The 19,224-nt window shown below is 42.6% G+C and overlaps 1 protein-coding gene across 1 annotated transcript in view; it reads right to left on the bottom strand.

Moving 5' to 3' along the window:
• The window catches only part of NECAB1 (N-terminal EF-hand calcium binding protein 1), a 228,087-nt gene extending 227,358 nt beyond the window's left edge, over positions 1–729 (bottom strand). The window contains exon 1 of the mRNA XM_002710683.5: positions 128–729. Within this exon, the coding sequence (XP_002710729.2) occupies positions 128–226 (99 nt within the window). The 5' untranslated portion in view covers positions 227–729. The remainder of the gene's footprint in view (positions 1–127) is intronic.
• Between the last annotated feature and the right edge of the window lie 18,495 nt (positions 730–19,224).

The following is a 19,224-nucleotide window of genomic DNA, read 5'->3' as shown; positions in this document are numbered from 1 at the left end:
TCTGGGATGGAGGACAGGGAACATTCTCACCCAAGTTCTGGGCTCCCACACTGGCCGCTCAGCCCCCCCGAGGGAAGAGGAAAGGTGCTGGGGCAGCCCCAGCGCCACTCCTGCCCGCGGCACTTACGTCGAGGAAGATGGACATGCCCTTGGACAGCCGCAGGGCAGAGCTCAGCTCCTCCGAGGAGTTGTTGGAGCACGGCGACGTCTCCCGGGAATCCTCCATGCTCAGTGGCCGGCCGGGAGCTGGGCCGGGTGGACGCGCTGTCTCGGGCAAGGGCGCGGCCGAGAGGCTGCCTCCGGGCGCCGCCGCTGCCGCCAGGGCTCGAGCTGCGAGTGGGTGTGCGCTGCCTGGCGCTCCCTGCGCTCCGTCTCCCCTCCCTCTCGCCGGCCTCCGCGCTCCCGCACCGCTCGCTCTCACGCCCTGCCGGCAGATCACGGCGCCCGGAGCCGTCTCATCCCTACGCGTAGCCAAGCTCGGCCCCCAGCCACGGCCGGGGATGACCCCGCGGGACCGGGGTGCCCCACGACGGCCCCGCGGGCAGGGAGGGAGGGATCATGCCCACAGAGACACGAAGTGAAAAAGGACCCGGTCCCGTGGGCTTACCCTGCGGTGGAAACCGTGAGTCCACGGTGGTTTGCAGAGGTTTGGTCTGCTTCGCTTTAGCTCCTAGTGGGACTCCTACCCCACCCTCCCCAAAGACGAGTGGGTTCCTGATGCCACCAAGAGAGGAACCGCAGCTTTAACGTGGGGATTAAGCTATGGCTTTGGGGATCTGCCAGATCTGAGCTCCAAGCCTGCCTTAGCTACTTGGGTGTTTTGCGATGTGGCAAGTTACAAATTCTTCAAGCCTCAGGTTTCCTCATCAGTGAAGTGGTCACAGTGATGGTTCTTAGCCCAAAGGGTTCTGAGGCATGCATGTGGCAATGCTGTCGACAGAGGCAGGGCTGTGGACTCTGCAAAGAATAGGCATCGAAAAGTTCTATAGGGGAAATGCTGGTCAGCTAATACCCAAATCAGACCTAGCCCGTGTGCCATTTGGGGACGATGTCTCTGTCTCTGCCTTCCAAATAAAATGAAAAATTAAAAAAAAAAAAAAATCAAGACATTGTTGCTTTTAAAAACACTTTAGAGTAAATCATTCAATGATTGAGAGTTTCTGTGAAGACTGCCAAAATAGTAAGTTGACCACACCTTTCAACAGGAGAAAAATCCCTCTTCAAGGAGCATCTAGAATGTGTGAGGCTTGCACCAGTTACCGCCTGGTTTACAAAGTGGAGCCCTCGGGGAGCACAGTGAGGCAGACAGAAGACAGCCTGGTCCAAACAGAATGGGCGGGCGATCCAACCTGCATGTGTGACCTCCCAGGAAAGTAGACTATGTTCTTTCTGTAAAAAAGGTCCAAGACAACCACAATGCAACACACAACGTTAGTGCCTCAGGCATGTGAAACATGCTGTGTGTTTCTCATAGGAGCAGTACTTTATAAATCCAGTTATGGGGACCAAGAAAGTCTTGATAAAGACATGGTATCTGAAATGGATCTTAAAAACAAGTCGATACTCTGTGGTTGATCAAAATAAAAGGAAAAGGCATCCCAGCAGGTGAAAGAGCCTGAGCAAAGGTATGGCATCAGAGAAGCACATGGAAGCTGCGACAGTCCCCACTAGGGAGTCTGTAAACAAAAACAACAACAAAAAAAATCAAGTCCTATCCCAGTCTTCCTGAGTTTCAACATCAAAGTATGTAGCCCGGGAATCGCAGCCCCTGCAGCCTAAGGGTCCACACACAGCACCTCTGTAGCAGGGCCAGGGCAAGGGTGAGGCAAATGAGGTGCACTGGGCACAAAATGCAAGGAAGTGCATGCAGTCAGGCCCACCAGGCAAGACCTTGAGACTGACAGCCTTCTTAAATTCACACCAGCGGCTTTGCTTTCGCTGTACCAAAGTCCCAGCCCTGCTCTGTAGGTCAGTTCTCGGAAGACTGGAATGAAATTGTTCTCAGGTCTGGCAGTTCGTTGGAATCACCTGGGGCTTGTGGTAACACATTTAGTTATTTATCGTTTCAAATGCAGACTGAGAGAGAGAGAATTGGATCTACCATCTGCTGGCTCATTCCCCCTAATACCCTCAATAGCCAGGGCTGGGCCAGGTAGAAGCCACATGAGTGGCAGGGATTTAACTATTTGAGCCATCACCTGTTATCTCCCAGGGTGCACATCAGCAGGAAACTTGAATGGAAAATGCTGTCGGGGCTTGAACTCAGGTACTCCAAAGTGGGATGGGGAAGTCCCAAAAGGTGTGTTAACCATATGCCAGACGCTCATCCTGACAACAAATTTATTGACTCTTCCTCTGAGAGGTAGATTCACTGCCCTTGAATATGGAAAGATCGCGACTGCATCAGTGAGAAGGAGGCAGAAGTGACACTGTGTGTTTTCTGAGGCTGGGCAGCAAAGGCCTTATAATTCCACCATTTCCTGAGCTTCCATACAGGAAGTCTGACTACATTTACCCACCATACACTCTGCAAGTCCAAGCTACGTGGAAAGGCATATGTAGGAACCTAGCTGGTATATCCAGCTGTGCAGAGCTTTGCATTCTCTCATCATAAACGGTGGAAATGTCAAAGTCTCCAGATGATTCTAGTCCTTAGCTGTTTGAACTGTCTGTTGCTAGCGATGTCCCAGTCAAGACATCCAGGAGCAAAGATACAGTTTCAGTACTGGGCCTTGTCAGACCTTTTGATCCACAGGGCATAATAAAAGCTTCACTGTTTCACAAAAATAAGTCTTCGGTGGTTTGATTTTTAACAATAGGTAACTAAAATAAGAAGCCTTTAAAAACCCATAAAATGTATTTAAAACATTGATGCCTATAATTCATCCCCAGACTCATATCCAGTCAACATATGGTGGTATCTGGGCATTTTTTTTTTAAAGTTTGTATTTATTTATTTGAAATTCAGAGTTAGAGAGAGAGAGAAAAAGAGAGAGAGAGTGAGAGAGGGGGAGAGAGAGAGAGATTCCATATGTTAACTCCCAGACAGATAGCTGCAATGACCGGGACTGAGTCAAGCCAAAGCCAGGAGCTAGGGGCTTCATTCGGGTCTCCCATGTGTGTGGCAGGGGCCCAAACTCTTTGGCCATCTTTTGCTGCTTTTCCCAGGCCAGTAGCAAGGAGCTGGATTGTAAGTGGACGCCATGTTGGATACTAGTTTTGCAGACATCAGTTTACCCCCTATGCCTCAATGCCAGTCCCCCAGGACAAAATTTTTTTCTTTTTTTTTTTTAGAAAATTGGTTCATGTACACTTTATCTATTTTTTAAAGATTTATTTATTTATTTGAAAGTCAGAGTTACACAGAGAGAAGGAGAGACACAGAGAGAGAGGTCCTCCAACTGCTGGTTCACTCCCCAGTCGGCCTCAATGGGCAGAGCTGAGCCAATCTGAAGCCAGGAGCCAGGAGCCCCCGCTCAGGTCTCCCATGTGGGTGCAGGGGCCAAGGACTTGGGCCATCCCTCACTGCTTTCCCAGGCCATATCAGAGAGCCAGATAGGAAGTGGAACAGCCGGGTCTTGAACTGGCACCCACATCGGATGCCGGCACTGCAGGCCATGGCACCACCCACCACACCACAGAACCAGCCCACAAAATTTGCTTTAAAAGGTATGGGGGTGGGGGTGGGGAGAGCACTCCCACATACTGTGATGCATTCCCCCAAAAGCCTACAATGTCCAGGGTTGAACCGGGCCAGAGCAAGGAACTGGAACCTAGATCTCCCATGCTGGTGGTAGGAACCCAATTAATTAACCCAATTACTTAAGCCTTCACTACAGCCTACCAGGATCTCTATTAGCAGGAAGCTGGAGTCAGGAGCCAGAACCAGGAATAGAACCCAGGTACTACAGTGTGGGACCAGAGCATTTTAACCACTGGAGTAAATGCCTACACCTGGGCATAAATTTTTTGGAACACTTTCCAGGTGATCTTGATAGTGTAGTCAAGATTAAGGACCACTAAACCTGACCATGTTGTACATATGTTACAGGAGAAAAAGTAGACTAAATATCATCAGAAGGGCAGAGAACAGGAAGAGGAGCTGTAAAGTTCAAGGATAGAACTCTGGACTTAATTAGCTAGGAAGTTAGAGGCGTTAGACTTGATCAGGAATGAGATATTGGTTGAGCTGTGCTTTAGAAATATTAATTTGGCATCTTTGTGTGCTTTTACCTTATGAACCATAAGTTTTCTTATCAGAACTGCTAAAATAGACCATTTCCTTTGATATGGGCTCATCAAATGAAAGGCAAAATCATTTAAAAAAAAAAAAAGAAAATGTATTGAGGCTGGTGTTATGTCATAACAGGTGAAGCTCTACCTGCAGTGCCAGCACCCCATATGGGCACCTGTTCGAGTCCAGGCTGCTCCACTTCTGATCCAGCTCTCTGCTATGACCTGGGCAAGCAGTAGAAGATGGCCCAAGTCCTTGAGCCCCTGTACCTGTATGGGAGACTAGGAAGAAGCTCCTGGCTCCTGGCTTTGGATCAGCTCATCTCTAGCCATTGCAGCCATATGGGGAGTGCACCTGTGGATGGAGGACCTCTCTCTCTCTGCTTCTGCCTCTCTGTAATTCTGCCTTTCAAATAAATAAGTAAATCTTTAAAAAAAGAAAATAAAATAGACTAACCAACACATCAGATAAATGTTGAAAAATTAAAATTAAAATCACAGAATCGAAATCAAAAGGAAAGGTAGGAAGTATACTGACTGTGACTTCAAGTTACAGAATTTACAAACATAATATCTTATTTGTTCCTGCCATTGCATGGAGCATTGAGTACAATTTTTCTACATCAAGCATAGCTTGAATCTGACCTCTCTGAGTTGTGTGGGTCCATTTAGCCCTCAAATTTAGCCTTCCAAGTGATAAGATGTTTATACTAACTCCAACATAGCAAAAACAAATGATGAAGAAGAATTTCTCTGGTTGTAAATGAAGAACAGGAAAACAATCCATAGTCATCATTCAATACCAGGGAGTTTTTTGTTAACACTTATGTAAAAACATTCCTTCTCTTTATCAGCAACAAATGACATTTCTGTACCTGTGGCTTGGCTTACTTCCTCTCATGGTCTATCAAGAAAAATATATAAATTATTAAACAATGAACATTATTTATTTCTATAATTTCTGCATGATTATTATGATACCATAGCTGATACCTCTTTTTAATGGAAATGTAATGTTCGTGGAAAGCTCCACTAGAAATGGATGGCAATTAGATTCCCATTCACAGCCAAATTCAATAGGCTCTGTAAAGTGGTAACCACACATATTTTTAGTTTTCTTTTTATCTAGACAGTGTGCATTTTTGAAAACTGTTTTCACACATCACTTTGCTGAAACACAGATGCTACCCTGCTCTGCCTGCATCAGTTGCAAACAGGAGCCAGCAGACTTGGGGGAGGAAATGCATCTTCATACCCACTTTTTTGTAGCAAGAGCCAGAAAAAACAAATGTAATCCTAGATTCCAGCCCTCAGCCTTCCTGTGATAAGACTTTGACATGCAAGTATTTCTAGCATTTCAGGGCATGATAGCCATGGGAAGACGTATTATATTTCAACCCACCTCTGCCACATTGAGGAACTATTATCTAAGCCATTTGAGACATCCAGGAATTTGTCTGATTTATATTTTAAATTCTAGGGGAAGCTGTCCTTTTGAGCAATGACTCAGAATCTTCTCACCAGAGTGGACATTTTCCTTGCTTTGGCAGCCTAGAATCTCAAACCCTCTTCCTCTGTGAGGGTCTGTCCCCATAGTGTAGGTCTTAGTGGGGGCCAGGATCCACCTCTTGTAAGTGAAGGAATGTGGTACCTTTGCCTGACCCCTGGCAGCAGGAGCGGAAACTGAGATTTGGCTCAGCCAACAGGACGCCCCCCTGGGACTTTAAATCTGTGTCAAGGGATATGAAGGGAAATTTGTGAATGGCAATGGGCATTCGCAGGGTAGTCCAGTGGCCACAGCACCAGCCCTGAAGTCAGTGCAACCAGTTTGATAAAGGACCTCTGGTTTCAGTAGCTGTGTCCTCTCAGTTTCTCCGCCAAGCTTTCCTGTGAACTTCCCCAGAGACCTCGTATCCTTCCCAATTTGATTTTCTATTTGACTAGTTTGTTTTTGATGTTTGAACTCTGACTGATAAATTCAGACTAAGTTCCTACCATTTAAGAGGGCCATGTGTTAAGTCCTTGGGAAAACAAGGATTTAAAAAAATGAATTCTCAGACAGTTGTTGACTGCCTGCTTTATTCCACACAGCTGTCAGGCATGGCTTGGGAAATGACGAAAAGGCTGGTCCTTGCTTTTACAGCACACACACAACTGAAGGAGACACTATTTTAACAGATAATTGTAATGTTGTGAGACAAGAGTGGAACTGAAGATTGACAGAGAGGGGAGGCGACTTCTCACCAGTAGGGCCTGTTCTACATGATCATTTATGTAACTATAGATGGCAAAATAAGGGCTCAGGGGAGAAAGTACAATGGGCCAAAATTTTTAACTAATAATGGCTACTTTCCTAGGCATTATTTTATTCTGAGGATAAAATATTTCTGATATGCCACTGTGTGAGTAAAATAAAACTTTTGTCCAGGCTGGCGCTGTGTGGCATAGCAGGTAAAGCCTCCACCTGTGGTGCTAGCATTCTTTACGAGCACCAGTAGAATCCCAGCTGCTCCACTCTGATCCAGCTCCCTGCTATTGCCTTGCAAAGCAGTTAGAAAATGGCCCAAGTGCTTGGGCCCCTGAACCTGTGTGGGAGATTGGGAAGAAGCTCTTGGCTTCGGATTAGCCCAGCTCCAGCCATTGCAGCCATTTGGGGAATGAACCAGCAGATGGAAAACCTTTCTCTCTCTCTGCCTCTGCATCTCTATAACTCTTCCTTTCAAATAAACAACTTAGAGCTCTTCCATCTTGACAAAGAAAAAATATCCTAATCACCCAGTATCTTCCATTCACCTGCTGTGTTGCTCTAGTTAGTATTCCCTGTCTTGTTCCTTCTCATGGTCAAGCTTTCTCATCTGTAAAAGCAAGGATGAGGGGCTGGCATTGTGGTGGAGTGGGTTAGGCTGCCACCTAAAATGCCAGAATCCCATATCAGAGTGCTGGTTTGAGTCCCACCTGCTCTGCTTCCAATCCAGCTACCTACAAATACACCTGGGAAAAGCAGCAAAGGATGGCACAGATACTGTGCCCCTGTCACTCACATGGGAGACAGAGATGGAGTTCCTGGCTCCTGACTTCAGTTTGGCCAACCCTTGACCATTATGGCTTTTTGGAGAATGAACCAGTGTGTGGAAGATCTCTCTCTCCCTTTCTCCATGTCACTCTGCCATTCAAGTAAATATAACAAACCTGTTTTTTAAAGATTTGTTTACTAGTATTTATTTTGAAAATTGGAGTGACACACAGAGAGACAAACACACAGAGAGAGAGAGAGAGAGAGAAAGAGAGAGAGAGAGAGTAAGAGAGAGAGCAAGCTGCAACAGCTAGTGCTGGTCCAAGCTGAAGCCAGAAGCCAAAAGAAAATAGGAGCTAGGAGCTTCATCTGAGTCTCTTATGTGGATGGCAGGGAATTAGATATTTTCACCATCTTCTGGTGCTTTTTCCAGGCCATTAGCAGAGAGATGGATCAGAAGTGGAACAGCTGGGACACTGCTCATATGGGACGTTGGCAACACAGGCAGAGACTTTATCACCTATGCCATAATGCCAGCCCCCAATGAATCTTTTTTGAAGAAGAAATGTATAAAAAACAAGGGTGAGGCACTGTGTGCACAGCAAATACTAGGCACAGAGAAGGTGCTTGATGAGGTTCCACATTGCTAGCCTTATTAGCATAACTGCTTTGCCGCCATGTTATGTAAGATGAGTGAGGCTTCCTGGTGTAAAGGCACCAGCGGGATCTGGTGTCTGGCACGCAGAGGTCCAGTAAGCTAAGGTGGTCATTGCTAATTTGACATTGTTGTCTATGGCCCCAGACACTGCTGATTGCTCCCTCCTTCTTGAGACCCTTGTCTTGGCTTTCTGATCATATTCCTCCTCCTCTCCTTAGCCTTCTTCCTGGGGTCTTCCTATTCTGCTAGCCTTCAGTATGTGTGTTTTATAGACTGCATCTTGGTTCACCTTATCTCCTCTCTCAGTCCCATTCTTGTACCGCCATATGTTGATAGCATCCAGTCTAATGGCTTCCATTTCACTATATGCTAGTGATTATGTGGATTCACATTTCTGCCTGACTAGTGCATCTCTTTATGGAAGATTTTTGGGAATTTTGAAATGAGCCTGTCTAAAAATGAATTCATCATTTTTCCTAATTATCCTATACTCCATATCTTGTTGAATAATGTGAGCTTTCAACAACGCATCCTCAAGGGAAGCCTAGGAATAAACTTAGACTCCCACCCTGCCTGCATCCTATCCTCATTTCCATTCAGTCAGTAGCAAGTGACTCTATCCCCATTGCCACCACATGAGACCAGAAAACTGTCATCTCTCACCAGGAATTGTGCCCCAGCCACCTGCCTGGTTTCCCTGCCTCTAATCTGGCCTCCTTCCATTCCATGCTTCACATTTTCCACACAATGATGCTTCTAAAATGCACATCTATGCATAGCACACACCTGCTTAAAAGTCCTTCAGAGGTTCACTGGAGCCTTTAAAATAAAATCACTTGCATTGTGTCATCTCTTGCCATTCACCCCCTGCCTTCATTGCAACCTCACCATCTGACCGCACAGAATTACTGGAGTGGAATAGAAGGGATAAACAATATTTTGGATATCAATAATGATATCCAAAGGTCCTGGGTTCCAATCTCATCCTAGCTTCTTCTAGTCTTTGGACAATACTAAGTAATGTTATTTACGCTGAGATAATAATAAGAATGGCATTTGCTGCACAGTGCTTAGATGAAGATTCAGTTAAATAATGCATGTATCATAAGATGCTTAGCACAGTACCTTGCACAAAAATAATGGCACACACAAATGTGACTGTTTTTCATGACTCGTAGATCACTAGATATACACTGCTCTCCCATGCTCTTGAGCAGTTGCCCTTGGTATTATCTACCTGGAATGCACATCTTCCCTAAATTAGCCTGACTGTCACCCAGCAGTTGGATGTTAAGAAACAACTCAGACATCTTTTCCTCTCCAGAAGTTTCCTTTCCTGAACACTCCCTCCGTTCTCCAGCACCTGGTTGGCTCCCCATTCTCCGTTTCCATAGCACACTGGCATACCTCTTCCATGTCTCTTACTGCATCTAAAAAATAGTCATGTTTTGGTATCCTTTCTTCCTGCCTGTCTGAAATCTGAGATGTTAGTAGCAAGTAGGACCTGTGTTTTCCTCTATATTTGTGTCTGTAAATTGCTAGTAACTCAGTAAATGTGTAATGAATGAAAAAAAAGAGTAAATCTACTGAATATAGGCATAAAAATAAGAGAATGAAGAATTGTTAATAATCTTTCATGTTTAACTCCATGCATTCATGATGAAAAGACAAGAGACAATTAAAGGAGCCCGAAAATCTGGAGGAGAAAGTTTTATAAGCAGCTTCTGCTAGAGTTGGGTAGATCTGGGTGCTGAGTTGTCAAGTGGCAAACACAGGGATACACAGAGAAACAAAGTAGGGGCACCCCTATCTCCCAAAAAAGAGAAAAGTAAAACTCTGATAGTTAGCTACCATTTCACAAGCCTAACAGAAGAAATAACTATGACACTTTTAATATGCATTTACATTATTTTAAATTTAAGATTGTAGGGCAGCGTAAGAGGCAGCTAACAACACTATGTGGAAACCCCAAGAGCCCTACCCAGCTTCTAGAAACAGGTGTGATTTCTCTCTGACTTGCCCCTTTGGGATCTCACAATAAGTTTCTGGGGATCTGTCCTTAAGCACTGGGGAATTAGTACTAGGGAATACAGGAAAGGAGGGACTGGGGAGTCAAATACAGCTTTGCCATTTTCCAGCCATAGAGTCACAAGCAAGCCACTTAACCTGTCAGGGCTTAAATTTTCTCATCTTTAAAGATCATATAATGATAGTTACTTTGTAAGATTCTCATGTGATTAACAAAAATGGTTGTAAATTTGGTTGTGAACACTTTATGGGCAGACCCTATCTGTTTTTTGTTCATTACTATATTTCCAGCTCCTTAGAGGCAAATACTGATTGAACAAACCAGCAAAGAACATGCATAGTAGGGTCATCATTGTGTGTGCAGCATTGTGGACTTCAATAACCTCAAAGAGCTGGAAAGAGGGCCAGGCACTATCATGAGAAAGCTGTGAGCATGCCCACTCCTCACCCTGGTAAGCACTGTCATAGTAATGCTTTCTTCATGTCCCTGCAGCTACGGTTTGCATATGCTTTGTCCTCACCAAAACTCATGTTGAAATTTGTCCCCCAAGGTAACAGTGTTGAGAAGTGATGGGACTTTTAAGAGATGATTAGGTAAGTAAGAAAGATTAGTACAGTCCTCATTCTCGTAAGACTAGAATAGTTACCCAAAGAGATGTCAGCAGATTGTTGTAAAGCGAGGCTGCCCTTGTGCTTCGTCTCTTCCACATGCACCTGCTCCTGCGTCTCCTTTTGCCACATTATGATGCAGCATGAGGTCCTCACCAGATGCAGCTGCCCAGTCCTCAGGAACCATGGGCTAAATAAATTTCTTTTCTTTGTAAATTATTTAGTCCCAGGTGCTCTATTATAGCAATAAAAAGAGACTAAGACACCTGTAATTATGCAGGTAGTGAAGTCCCCAGCTTTACCCTGTATAGCCTATCCCCCTCTTGGTTGTTCCTTCGTATGTAAAAAAGAGCTTCTGTAATGTATTTGAAATTTAGCTTTAAAATGTAAATTGGCCTCTAATTAGGGAAACATCAGACCAGACTGACCACATAATCATTTCTCTAAAACAGAACACCCAAAAGTCAAAATATGTTTCCTACTTTGTGAGTAAGCCAAGTTTATTTGAAACAACTTTACAAAAGAGGATTTTTTTTGCTAGATTTATTAAGCTACTTGTCACTGCAGAAGAGTTGGAAGCTATATTATAATCATAAAACTATTCTTCTAGATATTTCAGAACCTACAACATAAGCCTCTTACAATATTTTTATGAAGAAATTAGGCTTTTGCATCACAGTACAGCCTAGAGGTAGGTAGATACAATCCTATATAAGTACCATATAAAATACACCACTTTATTTACATCTTAGGGAAAGTTTTCAAAAGAGTATAATTCACAAAAGCAATTTACAGACTGAATTACACTTGAGAAAATTCTCACAGCTTAACAGCAGCAATGACTTCTTCCTTCCAATTTCCTTCCCAGATTCAAATTTGTCTGTTAAAAAAGTGGAAGGGGAACATTTGGCTTAAAAGCATAATACTTTAAAAACTGGCAATACCAATCATTTCAAAAAGAAAAAAACCCTGCTAAGTAATTGCGAAGTTCGTCTTCACTAGCCTTAATTGACATCTAACTTCTAAGAAAGGGGTTTTCTAAATTCTTTTAAATGAAACTCCCATCACCCAAAGAGCAAAATTGCTTTGGGTATAAAAGAATTCATTAACTCTACTGGGCTTTCTTACATTTTCACTAATAGAAGTCACCGTACTAGACAATCTCAGATACCATACAGAAAACCACTGAATGGGCTGCTGGAATAACAGAAACCAATTTCCTTACAGTTCCAGGGAGTTGGAAGTCCCAAATCAAGGAGCCCCCTGATTTGGTCCCTGATGAAAGCTATCTTCCTGACTTACAGTCATTTTCTTGCTGTGTTTTCACACGGCCTGCCTCTGCTTGCAGGCAGAGAGAATGTGCTCTTATGTCTCTTCCGCATCTTATAAGGATAACAGCCCTATCAGATTAGGACCTACCCTATGACCTCATTTAATCATAATTACATCCATAGGTCCTGTCTCCAAATACAGCAAAACTGGGGGTTGGGACTTCAACATAAGAATTTCGGGGGAAACAATTCAGTCCTTAATAGTCCTTGTGATAATGTGACATATTGAGAGAGAGAAGGAGAGAGAGAGAGAGAGAGAGAGAAAGAGAAAGAGAGAAAGGAACTGGGTATTACACTATCTCTTCCACTTCTGAAATGTGTAATCTCTTAGGGAAATTGTGTAACCTATCTGTTCCTCAGTTTCTTCATCTGAAAAGAGAAATGAGAATAGCTCTCAACTAATGGAGAGTTGTGAGGATAAAGTGCAATATCTCATATCTGGCTCTAAATGAATGTTTAACAAAATCAATTATCATTAATTTATCTAATAAGCAATTTTATGAATCTCTTTGTAGTTTACTATGACTGCGAGCAAGAGAACAGGACATACTGTGATGGAATATTTTTAAATTTTTCTTTACAAAGAGGAGTGGGGACCACTTTAGATTCTCTTGATCCCTTAGAAGTCCATTCATCGACCAGGTATTGTGCATTCTAATACAACAATAGGAAGGAACCCATTGCCTTCCATTTATCTGTATTTTTCCCACAACTGACCTCCTTTCTGGAGCTATCACCCCTCCCTGGCACACCCAACCTCTCATGTTTCCTTTCCCTATTAATGTTCCAACCTAATCAGAGCAATGATCTTAAAAGCATATGATCTCGTTTCTTCCCCTGCTCACAAATGTATGCTAGCCATTATTGACCTTGGGAATGAATCCAAATGTCCGTTATGTTGCTTCCAAGACCCTGCAATATCCCATTTCATTTCCCTGCTTGAGTCCAACTTTCAAACATGCTCATGCAAACATATGTGCATGCCCACAGGTACTTACCTTCACATGTGTGTATTTGTGTGCACATACAGACACACACACATACTTCCTGAAGTTCCTCACTATCACAATTTGTTTTTCTAACTCTTATTTATTCTTTAGATTTATATTTAGAGCTCAATTCCTCTGGAAAGGCTGGGCAGCGCCTTCTTGGCTCTGTATTTTTCCTATCAATACATTCAGATTGTGCAAAGTATCCCTTGTCATGTCTGTGGACTGGAAACTCGAAACAGGAATGGGCCCACTTACTCTGCCTTCTTCCCAGTGTGTATTAAGCATCTACTGCATTATTATGACTTGTCAAGTGTTGAATAAAAATTTGTCACATGACAATTTACCATGTTCATTTTATTCTCTTCACATTTAAAATCAATCAATTCAGTGTCTTATATAAAAAAGGAATGTTGAAATTGGATGAGTTCTGTATTACATTTTTTCTTGGGAACAATGCATGAGGAAAATCTGGTAAATAAAATGTTATGGTGTGCAATTAAGCATTTTTTAGTCAAAATATAGTGTGCTGCTGAATTTTTCTTTCAGGAATAGTAAAGATTTAATATCAATTTTAGTAAAATACAAAAACCATTAACATCAAATGCTGTGATTTATATGTGGCATATCCCAAAAAATGAAATAGTATTGAAAACTGGTGGAACCTTCAAGACATACTCAGGTTATGGACTCCACCTTCATAAAGGGATTAATGGAGTTCCCTGAAGAGTGGGTTAGTTCTCTTAACACTGGATTAGTTCTCATAGGAATTGTTTCACCATCTCAAGAGCCAGTTGTTATCTAGTGAGCCTGACATATCCCTGCATCTCTCTCCATACTTGTTCTTTTGCCCTTTTGTCTTTCTACCAACAGCTAAAGCAGCAGGAAGCCTTCACCAGAAGCAAAGAAATTGGCCGTTTATTATTCTTGAGAATCATGGGCCAAAATAAATCTCTTTTCTTTATAAATTACCCAGAATCAGATATCTTGTTGCAGCATCAGAAAACTGACAAATACAGTGAACAGGAATTCACTTCATAGCCCATCATTTCTGTGTTAAAAAGAAATTAGTGGGGCCAGTGCTGCAGCATAGCAGGTAAAGCCGCTGCCTGCAGTGCCAACATCCCATATGGGCACGGGTTCAAGTCCCAGCTGCTCCACTTCTGATCCAGCTCTCTGCTATGGCCTGAGAAGGCAACAGAAGATGGCCCAAGTCCTTGAACCCCTGTACACTCGTGGGAGACCTAGAAGAAGCTCTTGGCTCCTGACTTCGGATTGGCGCAGCTCCGGATGTTGCTGCCATCTGGAGAGTGAATCAGCAGATGGAAGACCTCTCTCTCTCTGCCTCCGCCTCTCTGTAACTCTGTCTTCCAAATAAATAAATAAATAAATAAATCCTAAAAATAAAGAAAAGAAATTAGTGAAGCAGCTGAGAGCTGGAGTGGAGAGCAGCTTGGAGACAGTGGCTTACAGATCAAACTGCAGCAGACTGTGGTGATATAGCTGGAGGGAGAGTGTGGCATCAGGCTGATCTGAAGCCCTAGGGGCTATCAGTTACCACTGGTCTCGGTGGAAGTAAAAGGGGCACGTTTCTCTCACCCTGTCCTCCCCACAACAGCACCTAGCACCTGGATGAGACAGAGCGGTTGCCATTTTGAGCTTGGGCAGTTGCTGCGGAAGCCCTGTGTGCACACACAGCTACTGGCTGACAGGACATCATCTTTTAGGCAGTACTGGCAGCAGTGACAGGGAGAGGGCAACATTCAGCCAGTGGCTCTCGTGCACATGCATGATCCAGAGATTCTAGGGGAGGGAAAAAATCCATGGTCCCCTCTGACTTTGAGCCTGGCTAGGAGGGTAGACAGGGGGCTGGGCACCCATGTAGGACTGTGAGGAGCCCCCAGCCTCCCAAGCATACCACAGGCTCTGGGGCTCTGCCTAGGTGGAGCAGCTACAGACAGCTGGATTGGAGAACATCTGCCTCTCTGTGGACTGGACAGGCTGGCAGGGCAGAGCAGAACCTCTGCACCCAGTGACTGTGGGCGCCTTATGTACTGATTGTGGTGACTTGGTGGCTAAACGAGTAGTGCAGCGTATAGCTGGGTCTCTGGGTAATCACTACACAGTGACTACACATGCGCAGAGTTCCCTGATTGCTTGCTCAGGGCATTGCAAGGGGATCCATGCTCTGAGTGAGTGCGGCACTGATCACTTGTGTGGGTCATATGGTGGCCCGGATGAGTGTTGCACCTACTGGAGGGCTAAAACCCAGGCATTGATCATCTTGGAGGAGAGGTGAGGATGTGATCACACTAACAGAGGTGCCCATTCCCCCTCTTCTATGAATAAGAGATCATCTATACCCAACTTGGGTGTTACCCAAGATACCATAGTCCTGTTCTGCAGCACTCACCAGAGCTCCCTGACCACACCCAGCACACACCTCTTGCCATTCACTGAAAGTGCAGACATTCCGCTAAGCCTCAAAGGCATAGTTCAAAGACAAAAGCAATCAGAGGAAAATACCAGCACGTATATCCACAAATGCCTAAAAATAAATACAGAAATTCAAGAAACAAGAATAAGGATGATATCATGATCCCCATCCCAAAGTAACACAACAACATTTCAATATTAGAACGTGAAAATTGGCCGGCACCGCGGCTCACTAGGCTAATCCTCTGCATGCGTCGCCGGCACCCCGGACTCTAGTCCCGGTTGGGGCGCTGGTTCTGTCCTGGCTGCTCCTCTTCCAGTGCAGCTCTCTGCTGTGGCCCGGGAGTACAGTGGAGGATGGCCCTAGTGCTTGGGCCCTGCACCCGCAAGGGAGACCAGGAGAAGCAACTGGCTCCTGGCTTTGGTTCGGCACTGTAGTGGCCATTTGGGGGTGAACCAACGAAAGGAAGACCTTTCTCTCTCTCTCTCTCTCTCTCTCTCTCTCTCTCTCTCTCTCTCCCTGTCAAAAAAATATAAAAAAATAAAAAAAGAGAAGAATGTGAAAATGAAGAAATTGGTGAAATGCCAGAAACAGAATTCAAAATATTAATCATAGGATTACTCAGATGCAATCAGAAGCAAATCCAAGAACTAAAGAAATACATACATGTTGTGAATGAAAATTTTTCTCATGAAACTGAGATTTTAAAGATACATTAATATAAAATATTAGAAATGAAGAATGCAATAGATCAAATAAAAAAATAGGGAAAGCCATAACAGCAGACTTGATGAGGGAGAAGAAAGGGTATCTGAGCTGAAAGACAAATCTTTGGAAACTTTCAGTCAGACCAAAACAAAGAAACAAAAAAACCCAAAGAAATTAGAAAAATTAAGAACAGTCTTAGAGATTTATGGGATAATATTAAGTGACCCAACATATGGGTCTTAGGAGTTTCTGAGTTGTAGAAAGAGAAAAAGGACTACAGGCCTATTTAATGAAATAATTGCAGAAAACTTCCACAATTTTTGTGAAAGAAAGGGACATCCAAGTACAGGAACCACACAGAACTCCTACTAGATGAGACCAGAAAAGATCTTCATCACAACACATTATAGTCAAACTTTCCACAGTAAAACATAAAGAAAAGGTTCTAAAATGTGCACAAGAGAAACACTAGATTACTTTCAGAGGATTTCTAATTAGTCTCACAGGTACTTCTCATCAGAAACTCTTCAGGCCAGGAGAGAATAGAGACATAGTCCAAATATTAAGAGAAAACAAAACAAAACAAAACAAAACTGTTAACCAAGAATACCGTACTCTGCAAAACTCTTGTTTATGAATGAAGGTGAAATAAAGACCTTCCATAACAAATGTAAATTGAAAGAATTTATCACTACTCATCCAGACTTATAAAAGATGCTTAAGGATATGCTACACAGATACAGAAAGATAGAAATCATTATGAAAGAAACTGAAGGCAGGAAAATCACAGTAAAAGTACAAAAGAAATTCAAAGTAAACAATAGGAATATTTATGGGAAAATGGCAGGGTCAAGTTTTTACTTATCAATAGTCACCTAGAATGTAAATGTCCTCAACTCTCCAGTTAAAAGATACAGGCTTGACTGAATGGATTAAAAAACAAGATCCATCTATTTGCTACCTACAAAAAATACATCTCACCAACAAAGATACATGCAAACTGAAAGTGAAAGGATGGAAAAAGATATTCTATGCAAATGAAAAGCAAAAAAGGGCAGGTAGAGCCATCCTGATACCAGACGAAAGAGACTTTAACATAAAAACTGTTAAGATAGATGAAGAAATGCACTATGTAATGATTAAGGGATCAATTCAACAGGAAGATATGACTACAATAAATATATATGCACCAAATTACAGAGAACCTGGCTATTTAAAAGAAATGTTAATGGATTTAAACGGAGACATAAACTCAAATGCAGTAGTAACATGGGACTTCAACAACTCATTTCAGCAATAGACAGATCAACTATTCAGAAGCTCAAAAAAGAAACAACAGATCTAATAGACACTATGGACCAAATGGACATAACTGATATCTACAGAACTGTTCATCTCACAGTTGCAGAATACACATTCTTCTCATCAGTGCCTAGAACTTTCTTTAGGACAGACTATATGCTAGGCCTTAGAGCAAGTCTCAGCAATTCAAAAAAGTTGAAATCAAACTATGCATCTTGTCTGACCACAATGGGATGAAGCTGGAAATAAACAACTCCAGAATCTCTAGAACATATGTAAACACAATGAGACTGAACAACATGCTCCTGAATGAATAGTGTGTCATAAAAGATATCCAAAAAGAAATAAAAAGAAATTCTGGAAATGAATGAAGACAACACATCATATCAAAGCTTATGGGATGCAGCAAAAACAATGTTAAGAAAGAAGTTTACAGCAATTGGTACCTACATCAAGATATTAGAAAGGTACCAAATAAATGAGCTATCAATGCATCTCAAGGACCCAGAAAACCAACAACAAACCAAACCCCAAATTAGTAGAGGAAAGAAATAATGAAAAATAGAGAATAAATACAATCGAAACAAAATATACAAAATCAGTGAAATGAAGAGCTAGTTTTTTGAAAAAAAAATATTGATACATCATTGACCCAACTAACTGAAAAAAAGAGGGAGAAGATTCAAAAACCAATAAAATTAGAGATTAAAAGGGAATTTCAACAACAGAAACCTCAGAAATAAAAAGAATCAAGGAGATATTACGAAGAGCCATATGCTAACAAATTAGAAAATCTAGAAGAAATGGAAACATTTCTGGACACATACAATCTACCAAAACTGATTCATGAAGATTTAGAAAAACTAAAAAGAACAAATAACCAAGATGTGCTTTATTTTTTATTCTTTTTTTTAAATATGTGTTTATTTTTTTGAAAGGCAGAGTTACACATTGAGAGAAGGAGAGGCAGAGATAGAGATCTTCCATCTGCTAGTTCACTCCCCAGTTGGCTGCAATGGCTGGAGCTGCACCTATCTGAAGTCAGGAACCAGGAGCTTCATCCAGCTCTGCCATGCAGATGCAGGGGCTCAAGGACTTGGGCCATCTTCTACTGCTTTCCAAGGCCACATAAGAGAGCTGGATCAGAAGTGGAGCAGCTGGGACTCTAACCAGCACTCATATGGGATGCCGGCACTGTAGGCGGAGGCTTTACATGCTACGTCACAGCGCTGGCCCACAAGATGGACTTTGAATCAGCAAGAAAGACCCTCCCAACAAAGAAAACCCCAGTACTGGATGGCTTCACTGCTGAATTCTACCAGACATTTAAAGATGAACTAATTCAAATTCTTCTCAAGCTATTAAAAAACAATTGAAAGGGAGGAAATCCTCCCAAACTTCTTCTATGAAGCCTGTATCATTTTAATTCCTAAAAAAGTAAAAGATACAACAGAGAACTATAGAGAATATCCCTTATGAAGATAGATGCAAAAATCTTTAACAAAATATTAGCTAATCGAATCCCACAATACATCAGAAAGATCATTCACTAGGACCAAGTGGGATTTATCCCTGGAATGCAGGGATGGGTCAACATTTGCAAATCAATCACTGTGGTATATCACATTAACAAACTGAAAAACAAAAAACATATGCTTATCTCAATAGATGCAGAGAAAGCATTTGATAAAATATAACATCCTTTCATGATGAAAGCCTTAAGCAAATTGTGTATAGAAGGAACATTCTACAATTTACCATCAAGGTAATTTATTTAAAATCCACAGCCAGAATGTTATTGACTGGGGAAAAGATGGAATCATTCCCCCTAAGATCTGGAACCACACTAGGATGCCTACTCTCACCATTGCTATTCAATATTGTTCAGGAAGTTTTAGCCAGAGCCATTAGGCAAG

This window comes from Oryctolagus cuniculus, chromosome 6 (genome assembly GCF_964237555.1).
Source record: "Oryctolagus cuniculus chromosome 6, mOryCun1.1, whole genome shotgun sequence".
Classification (NCBI taxonomy): Eukaryota; Metazoa; Chordata; class Mammalia; order Lagomorpha; family Leporidae; genus Oryctolagus; species Oryctolagus cuniculus.
This window is presented reverse-complemented; position numbering and strand designations above follow the sequence as displayed.